Source organism: Parus major, chromosome 9 (genome assembly GCF_001522545.3).
Source record: "Parus major isolate Abel chromosome 9, Parus_major1.1, whole genome shotgun sequence".
NCBI classification, from domain to species: domain Eukaryota; kingdom Metazoa; phylum Chordata; class Aves; order Passeriformes; family Paridae; genus Parus; species Parus major.
In genome coordinates, this window is record NC_031778.1 from 58,213 (window position 1) to 68,116 (window position 9,904).

The 9,904-nt window shown below is 52.8% G+C and overlaps 1 protein-coding gene across 4 annotated transcripts in view; it reads left to right on the forward strand.

Moving 5' to 3' along the window:
* HDLBP (high density lipoprotein binding protein) overlaps positions 1-7,351 on the forward strand; it is a 38,844-nt gene extending 31,493 nt beyond the window's left edge. For 3 of the 4 annotated variants that reach the window (XM_015637279.2, XM_015637280.3, XM_015637281.2), the window contains 7 exons: positions 397-501; positions 1,147-1,281; positions 1,803-1,946; positions 2,119-2,304; positions 3,696-3,812; positions 4,234-4,362; positions 4,975-7,351. In XM_015637279.2, coding sequence (XP_015492765.1) covers positions 397-501; positions 1,147-1,281; positions 1,803-1,946; positions 2,119-2,304; positions 3,696-3,812; positions 4,234-4,362; positions 4,975-5,061 — 903 coding nt within the window. In that variant the 3' untranslated portion in view covers positions 5,062-7,351. The remainder of the gene's footprint in view (positions 1-396; positions 502-1,146; positions 1,282-1,802; positions 1,947-2,118; positions 2,305-3,695; positions 3,813-4,233; positions 4,363-4,974) is intronic. The other variant, XM_015637278.3, reaches the window with a different exon arrangement.
* Positions 7,352-9,904: the final 2,553 nt, after the last annotated feature.

Sequence of the window (9,904 nt, forward strand, 5' to 3'; positions counted from 1 at the left end):
TACTAGTGCTTGTAAGCATCCCCAATAGCTGTAAGTGTATGACATGATTGTTTTACGGAGCACAGCTGAGAAGAGGAGGAGTCTGGTTGAGGCTGAGTCATTCCAGGTTCAGCAGACCTTGCTGTGCTTCTGTAGTGCTGTTTTGCAAGTCTGCTAGACTAAAGCCAAGGATGTGAAAACAACCTGTCCCACAGGTGGGGTTTCAGATGGCTTGTTTCGAAAACATGCGTCAGGTCATTTTGGTGTTCCCAGCTGTCCTCTCTTCCTGTCAAATTTGTATCCTGACTACAAGGGAATGTACCTCTGTTCAGCAACATGTTCTTTTGGGCAACTATATGGCAAGCTGGAAGACAGGAGAAGTTTTTCCACTGGTAAATCATGCTCCATCCCCCGCAGGCTTTGGTTCCTGTCACCATTGAGGTGGAAGTTCCCTTCGATCTTCACCGTTACATCATAGGCCAGAAAGGAAGTGGGATCCGCAAAATGATGGATGAGTTTGAAGTAAGTTGTTACTCTTCCTTCCATCTCCTCTGTCCTGGAGAATTTGGAAGTGACCATGTCGGAGGTTTGGACAGTTACAACATGCTCAGGTCTGCTGTGCAATCCAAGGCTCCATAATAGGAAAATGATCCCTTTGTGTTTTGGACCCTAGATCTGGGGCTTGGTAGGTTTGTGCAATCAGTGTTGGTGTTGTGAGTGTTGCATGACTTGTTTGGTATCTGCAGGGAATTCCTCATCAGTATGAGAGTTGTTTTCCTCCTTGGCCCTGGGAAACAGCTGTGCTGTGCCTACCCATTCAGGGGAATTCTCCGGAGCCTCTGGGGCTGATGCAGGTTGGCTGCAGTCAGTGTTGTTGAAAATATATTTGTTTCCTGGCCTCTCTAGGGCAGTACAGGGGCTGGAGAAAAAGAGTTCTATTGAAAAAACATCTAGAAATGGTCCCAGGCAACTGACTCCAGGTGGCCAGCTTGGTGACCTCCAGAGGTCCTTTATAACCTCAGCCATTCTGTGGTTTTTAGGCTGCTGGGGTGGGAGCTGATCTTGGTGTCAGGTGAGACCAGTGAGATGCCAGCTTGCAGTCAGAGGAATCACAAGTGATACAGAATGAGCAGTGATACAAAATGATAATCACTACTTGTTATTCAGGTGAACATCCAGGTACCTGCTCCTGAGCTGCAGTCAGATATCATCACAATCACTGGGCTGGCTACCAACCTGGACCGTGCCAAGGTTGGGCTCCTGGAAAGAGTGAAAGAGCTGCAAGCTGAACAAGAGGATCGGGTAAGGCCTGTGCCTCTCCTCCTTCCTTCCAGCCAAACATGGCCTCAGCCTCTAGGTGAAGACTCCTGGAACACCTCATCTTTTAGAGGCACCCTTAGCTGCTCTGTGGGTGTGGAATGGCCATAAATGGGTTACTCAAATTACCATGAACAGACAGAGTTTGGGAACGTAGCTTTGGACTGACCAGGTCTTTCTCACACCTTCATGTACTTTTGAGACACTGGCGGGTGGGAACCTCACTGTGCTGCCAGTCCCCCTCTCTGCCTATCCTCACTGAATCCTTATCACAGCCCTGAATAATAGGTTAGGGATGAGTTGGGTGGTTGTTTGCTGTTAGCAATTTCCTTCTGAACTTGGCAAAAACACAAGGCTCCAGTGGATGGATGGCTTGGGTGCTCAGGCATGGCCCTGCAAAATCTGTTCCATGGATCTCAGATGCCAGAAGGAAATGCTGTGACTTAAGTGGACATAACTGGAACAGCCACAGTGTGTTCACTGTTCTCACTCTGCTTCTCTTCCAGGCCCTGCGAAGCTTCAAACTGACAGTCACTGTAGATCCCAAGTACCACCCTAAAATCATTGGGAGGAAGGGAGCAGTGATCACCCAGATACGCACAGAGCATGAGGTCAACATCCAGTTCCCTGACAAAGATGATGAAAGCCAGGTGAGAGATCAGACAGAGTGCAAGGATGGCTAGTGGTTGTCTCTGAGCATCTTCTCAAGAGTTCTGTACTCTCTCCACTGCTTTTGGATAAGGTGGATGGTAAAGGGGGTTAGCAGGGAGAAAGCTTGCTCAGCTGCTTATGAGCTTGGTCTCACACATTTCTGTGCCCCAGGCCCAAGACCAGATCACCATTACTGGCTATGAGAAGAATGCTGAGGCTGCCCGGGATGCCATCATGAAGATCGTGGGTGAGCTGGAGCAGATGGTTTCCGAGGATGTGACTCTGGACCATCGTGTTCATGCACGCATCATTGGTGCACGTGGAAAAGCTATCCGCAAAATCATGGATGAGTTCAAGGTGAGCAGCGGGGCAGTGCCACACAGGTCAGTGCCAGGCTGGGCCTGGGCAGCCACGTTCTCCTGTGTAAAGAGCTTGGTGATGAATGAGGCTCACATCTTGTGGTTCTTGTGTCTTGTGCCTTTTCAGCATCTTCAGTTAGAACAGACATGAAAGAAATGCCAGTGCTGCCCTGCTCACCTTCAACTCCCCCAGCATATGAGCTGCATCCCTGGCCCAGGGCACCCTGGTATGCCCAGGGCAGCCAGGCTGTCTGGACACTGTAGCCAGACACCAGCTAAAGCATCCTCACACCTCAGCTCTGAGTCATTTTTCTCTGGGAGCCAGGCCAAGAGCTTTTCCTGTTTTGCTGGAACCCAGACAGAACTGGGACCTGAGAATGCTTCCTTGGTGCTCTGGATTAGCACTGGGTTCTGTCCCTCTCTAGAGCCCTTTTCTTGGGTTTCTTGCGGACAGGGTCCCAGTTGATCTTGAGAGAGGCAGAGCTATTCTGATTACTGGGAGTGGTCAGACAGGCCCCTTGCTGGGAGGCTCTGTGAGGAGGCTGTCCCCAGACCCGCCCCCCCCCAGCTATTTGAGCTTAACTCGGGGAATTCCTCTGGCTTTTCTCTAGGCCACTGTGGATCCCCTTGACTTTGGGAATCATGGTGTATTCTCAGGGCTGCAGATGTGGCAATGTCAGCTGGCTCCGGGAAGGTCAGGGACCTCTGCCCTGATAATGTATTATATCAGCAGCAGGCTTTACTGCAAGGGCAGCAGTGAATGTGAATACTGAGGGATGGGATTTTGGAGACTTGCATTTTGGCTGGGCTCAATTACTGAAACAAACTGGTTCCCAAATGAGCAGCCTTTGGGTTTGATCTTGTCCTGTTTAGATTTCTGGCATCCATCTGAAAGGCAGGGTGTGAGAGAGCACAGTGCTTGTGCATGGGATGCACTAGGCCAGCTCTATAAAGTGATTGTCAGCCAGGATTATTTTGTGGCAAACACAGAAAGCTCTCATTGTGCTTTGTAGTGATGGCTCAGTGGTAACAATGCTTGCAGCAGTGTGAGGACACTGTCTGGAAATGCAGCCGCTCTCCTGCCACTGCTGCAGAGGTGCCCAGAAAACAGAGAGCCTCTGGGAGTGAGAGCAGCAGGGGCTGCTGGAAATTAGATCCTTACTAGAGTGCTCTGCTCTCCCCTACAGGAAACTGGGCAAGCTTTGGGGGCAGCTATATACTTGCTTACCCCTCACTGTCTGAGCTGTGAAGGTCTGAAACAGGCTTGTGTCTGTGAACAGACAGTAATTAGGGCATCAGTGATCTGTGATTCCAGTGACAAGGGTCATCAGGAGTCTCTGACATTTCAGACATGCAGGTCCAAGTCTTGTGCTGTTCCTTGTGTTACAGGTGGATATTCGCTTTCCCCAGAGTGGAGCTCCTGACCCCAACTGTGTGACTGTGACAGGACTCCCTGAGAATGTGGAAGAAGCTATTGATCACATCCTGAACTTAGAGGAGGAGTATGTAAGTGTTCAGCAAATCTGTGATGGGGCTTAGCAAGAGCTTCCCCTGCTACAGAGGATGTCTGAACTATGTTCATGTGGTCTCTTCTTCCACTTCATTAGAGAAACTGAGCCCTGTGCAGGTGGCTGTCAGCCTCCACTGCAGCTGTCCCTCAAACCAGCTGGACTGCCCCCTGTGTCCAGGAGAGGACAGTGAATGAGAATGCTGGGACACCCCAGGATGTGCGTGCTCTTGCCTTGTAGGAGCTTACACCAATTAAAAGTTGTATCCCTCAGACTAGTGCAAGACACACCATTTTTGGTCATTGTAGAACAGGCTGCTGAGCTTGAACAGGTTGCAATGTGGTGAGATGGAAGGGTAGGCATTTTATTCCAGTTTGAGGAGCTATCCAGATCCCCCCTCACCGTTTGTGTTACTGCAGCTTGCAGATGTGGTGGACAACGAGGCAATGCAGGTGTACATGAAGCCCTCCTCACATGAAGAGTCCAAGGCCCCATCCAAGGGCTTTGTGGTGAGAGATGCCCCCTGGGCCACCGTCAACAACGAGAAGGTGAGCGCTGCTTGTGCTGCAGGCTGGGGGCACAAGGTATGGGGACGCTTCTGTCTGTGCTGGGGACACAGAGCACCCTCTCTCCTTGGTGACAGACAAAGCAGCTTTTTGCTGCTCTTTGTGGGCTCTCCTGTCCAGCTTTCAAAGCACTTTCCCAGTGTCTTGTCCACTCCAATTACACCACTGTGGAGCTGTTAGGGAATGGGGGATCTTTACGAGAAAGTGTCCTGCCAGGTTGTGTTATTTTTAGGTGTAGGCATAGAGCCTGGGACTTGAGACTCTTGCTGCAGCTCAGTCACTGGCTCAGTGTTTGCAGCTCTGACTGAGCTGGGGCATGTGGTAGCTCATCCACAGCTGCCCCAGTGCTGCTGCAGGGCTGGCCTGACCCTGCTCCAGTGTCTCAGTTACTGAGCTGGGAACTTTGGAGCCCTTTGCATCTTGTCTTCACCCTCCTCACTGTCACCTCTAGCTGTTCTGGGGCCACAGTGATCCTCTTTGTCTTCCCAATTGTCTCTCCTCCTGGGATATCAACGATGCTGCTTAGCTCAGGGCCTCTTGGTGTAAGTTCGCAGCAGGGCAGGAGCTTAACTTGTTCCTTTTTGTTTGCTCTAGGCCCCTGATATGAGCAGTTCCGAAGACTTCCCCAGCTTTGGGGCTCAAGTGGCCCCCAAGACTCTTCCCTGGGGACCCAAACGATAATGACCTGGAAGCAGAAACTCCTCCAGCCCGCTGACCTGACACTAACCTGCCACAAATACTTCCTGTCTGAAATCTGACCCAGCGGCTGGAGCACAAATCAATTGTCCCAAGAGGTCTCCTAATGGTGTCTGGAGTGCTAGACCCCATCCTGCTCCCCTCAGCTAATCACCATGTCTAGGACCCACCCTCATCTCTTGATGGATATTCTTTCCTCCTTTGGAACAAGACTTCCACTCAGATTCAAACACTAAATGTGTGTGTTTTTGTTAGAACCTTCATAATTGACTTCAAGTGGCTAAGATTTGCAGCTTCCCAAGCGCTAGCAGAGCAATCTGCTCTCGAGCATGTCTGACTAGGCATTCTCGCCTTCATTAGGAGACCTCCTTTACTGTGGCTAGGAATCTACTTCCTGTCTCATGACCTCAGGAAATAAATTTCCTTGACTTTCTAAAGCCAAAACGTTTGCCCTCTTTCCTTTGTGTTTATCCCAGGCCTTACCTTACCTTTGTAGAGTGCAATCAACTTTTTTTCCTTTTAACTGCCAAAAATTCATTTAATGCTGATAGCTCACTGTGGGGAGAGCTTAAAATATAAGGTCAGAAATCTGCTTTTTAAAGAAACAAAACCTTCAATAGGCTGGAGAGACAACAGAGATGGAAGGGGCCAGAACAACGCATGGCTACCCTGATCAGGAAAACACCAGTGAGCGCAGTGAGCGCGTGTCCCTGCGCCGCACCAAGCACAACCCCAGCCTGCACGCTTGACCAGTCTTCCAGTGCTTGATGACAGACCCCACTCCTTGTTCCCCCTTCCTAGCAGTGTGAGCAGGCAGGAGAGCCAGCACATGGCAGTGTGGCTGGATGGGACAGGTTTGGCTCGGCCAGGGTTGCTGCAGTGACTGGATCAGGAGCAGCTGGTGGGAGGCAGAGCCTGGAGAAGCTGTAGTCCGCCGTGAGTGCTGCAGCAGCTCGGCATGAGCAGCAGTCACACCGTTCCTTTTTGCCTTCTTTCTACCTCAAACATCAATACGATTGGGGCCTCTCAATGGCCATGGGTTAGCAGCTACTCAAGCTGTCACCTGGGCAGCCATAGCAGAAGCAAGAGGAGCCTTGTGTCTCCGCACAGCTGTGAGAGCTGCTCCAGAGGGAAGCAGAGCATGGTGGTTATGAGGCAGGCTGTGAATCCGTAGGAGTGCACGAGCTAGCACAGGGCTTGGCCCCAGGGCTGCGGGTGCAAGTGTGCCGTGGCCCTGGGCTGCAGAGGTTGTATGAGCCGAGCTTCTGCTCCAACAGCACTGGGGGTTGATGAGTGTGCTGAGCCTTCCTGAGACCTCCATCATGTGGTAGAGGGTGATCCACAATCTGTACTTGGGGCTGCTTGCACCGGGGCCCTGCCACAGCTTGCTCAAAGGGTGTTGTGTCTGAGCTCCCCCAGCAAGTGAGAGGAAAATCACATCTTTGTGAAGGGAGGCATGTAGCATGGGGTTTTTGTATGCCCCTGCATCAGTCCTACAGAGCTTGTAGTCTGAGCCATTCCTCTGTCCCAGCTGCTTCAGTTCTTGGACAAGCAGGAGTCCCTAGCCTCTCTTCTCTAGTGCTACTGACAGAGCACAACAGGCAGGCTGAGCCCAGCCACCTTGCCTTTCCCTCCTTGGGACAGGCTGAACATGCTGATGCTTTTCCTTCCTGCTCCAGCTCTTCTTGGCAGAGACTGCTATGCAGAAGTCAAACCAAAACCTCACAGTGCTCTCCTTTAGTCTGAGAATGGAGTGAAACAGACCGTGGCCCATTGTGGGGTGCCTGGTTGCCCCTGAAGGACAGGGTGGCCTTGCCTCCAGCACGGGAGAAGGAGAATTAGGGAGGTACCTTCCCATCTGCGACTGTCAGGAAGTGGTTAATACCCTGTAGCTTAGGTCTGCCCTGCATCACCAAGCCTATCACCCCCTCCTCTTTATGCCCCCGTGCCCTCACCAGCTGCACAGCAAGGCTTGAGTTACATCCAGGGCATCCACTGCCTTGGGCTTATGCCCCACAGCCCAACCTTCCACTCTAAAGAAGGTCACAAAGTGATTGTACCTAGTACTGTCCCCCCCACCACCCTCCTTCTGCAGCAGACTGTGGCATGTGTCCATTTCTTCTCTTTGACGTCTTCCATATTGTATGTTTCCATAGCAATGATCCCTTGGCCTTAACTTTGGAATTTGGAGACTATATGCAAACATGTACAAAGGCTCCTGAGTATGGATGACACTGGAATTTTATAAATTCTAAAATAAAACCTGAAACAGCTTGGAGTGTGGTGGGTATTATTTCTGCTGGTGGGGTGAGATCCAAGACAGCCCATACTGGGCTGGGTTCAGCCAGGCATTCAAAGACTAGAAGTTGGTGTGCCTGAGCCTTTGCTGTGGCCACGCCCTTGAAGGGGTGGGACTCACATGGCAAGCAGTAGGTCGAAGAAAGGGGTGAGAGCAGGAAAGGGGCAGGGGGCTGTGGAAACACTAATCTGCTTGCCTCTGGGTAGCTGGTGCCAGGGATGCTGCTGGTGTGAGGCAGGAAGGGGAGGCACCAGCCATGATCCCTCTTGCTCAGCCGCTCCACAGCCAGAGCCTCTGGCCAGGTACTGTTCATGCTTCATCTTAACCTCCACAGCCTCAGGAGCGCCGGGTACCAGCCATGCAGTCACAACCAGTAACAAAACCCTGGAAGTGGATGGGAGGTGTGAGTTGGCTGCCATGGTGAGTCCTTACCCCTACCCCAGCCCCACACCCTGGGCCACCCAGTTGGGCTCAGCAACTGGTACCTCAAAGGTAATGATGAAACCCGAGCATGGGGCCAGCAGCTGCCACTGAGTCAAGGTCAGGCTGCTCTCCTGGCCCATGAATGCTCTATCTGAGGGAGCAAAGTGCAGCAGGTACTGATTCAGCTTCCCAGCAGCTACTCCTGCTCCCAACCTGGCATGCCAGAGCACAGCAGAACCAGCCCTCAGCCAGCTTCTTCTGGGACCCAAGTCCCACAGGTAACCTGGCCCCAGGGCAGTTTATTCTGAACAAAAGTGCCCCATGGTGTCCAGTGGCCCTCCCCACTGCCGTGCACACAGATGTGTCCAGCACACAGCCAGCCCTGGCATGAGTGAGGGCTCCCAGGACCTCAAGGAAGTGATTGGACAATGTGGATTTGGCCAAAAGTTGCTCTGCTGAACGGAACGTTTGCTGTGGCAGAGGCAGAGAAAGGCAAGAGCCGAGGCTAAGGAAGGAGGAGCCAGCCGAGGCAGGAGCAGGCTCCCAGCTGTGGGGGTGTTGCTCTGCAGGACAAAGTCCCACGGTGCGTGCACCAAGGTGAAGTTCATGTTGAAGCTGCTGTTGTGGATGCACCTGTAGTATGCATGGGGCAGAAAATCAGAGGTGAAGGCTATGAGGAAGGCCTGGAAGCAGGGAGATGTGCTGCAGCACATCCCCATCCCCACCCTCCTTCATGCCCTGTGCTTCTGGGGTGGCTTTCTGCTTCTCCTTGCCCTCAGCCTGACAAACCAGACATGACACTGGTCTGGGACAGCAGACAGCTGTTCTCTTCCCCCAGTTATTGCCAAGCAAGGCCCAGAGCATGACAGCTGCCCACTGCCCATGGCTGGAGCTGCACCTTCTGCTCAGGCAGAGCCAGCCTGAGCACCGCTGCTCCCCTCATCATGCTGCATTCTGCAACACCCAAACGAGCTCTCCCCCAATTCCCTTGCTGCACCTGCAGCCTCCTCATGCCCCACTGCCCCCCCCGCACACGTTGCTGACAATGTCCATGTGAGTGATGACCTCCAGGAGGGAGAACCAGATGCCAATGCCACAGGCCACTGGTAGTCACAGATGTGCTTGTGGGCACCCAAGCAGATCTCCACCCAGTTGCTGAGCAGGGCAAAGAGAGGGGCCAGGGGAGAGGCTGCCCTCTTCTTTTTAGTTCTGCAGTTTGGCTTCATCACAAAGATGAAGAAGGAAGAGGAGCAGGGAGGGGCAGACTAAGACGGCATCATTAACCAGCATCTTGCAGTCCCAATCCATGGGGAGTGGGGCAGCCCTTCTCCCTCCAGCCCCTGCAGGCTGCTCGGGGTGAAAGCTCCTTTGTCTGGGGGACTCCTGTAGTTCCTGCCTCTCTACCCCAGCTTTCTCTCTCCCAGCACCTCTCAGCACTCCCCAGCCTGAGGCCAATCCCTATCCATCTCCAGGTACTCACCTATCAGCCCTTTTAACCCCCAGCAGTGGTTATGGGTGGGCCATAACCCAGCGTGCCTGCTCCACCAGGCCAACTCCCCCTCCTCACCCACCTTCTTGCTTGACAGGAGCTTCCACTCGTGCCACCAGCACTTCAGCTTCCTGGAGGAGAAAAAGAAGGGCCACATGTCCTCTGCTACTGAACACGCCTGTGGCATCCTGTGCAAGCTCAGGGACACATGATGGCCCTGGCAAGCCAGGGTGTACTCACGGGATATCCACCTCCTGCACATTGTCGATGATCTGCTTGCCCCTACGATGAGTGGAGCATCCACTTGGGCTGCCCAGCGGGACCCTCAGCCTGCTTGCACACAGAGATCAGCCCCTGAGCGTGGCAAGGAATTTCCACAGCACACACCAGCTGGGAAGGCCAGTGTAGGGTCTCTCCAAGTTGGCACCCAGCTCCTCATTGCAGAACTCCAGAAAGCTCAGGTGTTCTGGGACAGCTGACAAACGTGCAGGAGCCATTTGGAGTTGTGAGTGAGCACCTCCAGCATTGAGGCCAGGAATGCATCCAGAGCAGCCCCAGGGAAAGAAGGGCTTATCTGGTTCACACAGAGCCCTCTTCTTGCTTCCCAAGGTAGGACA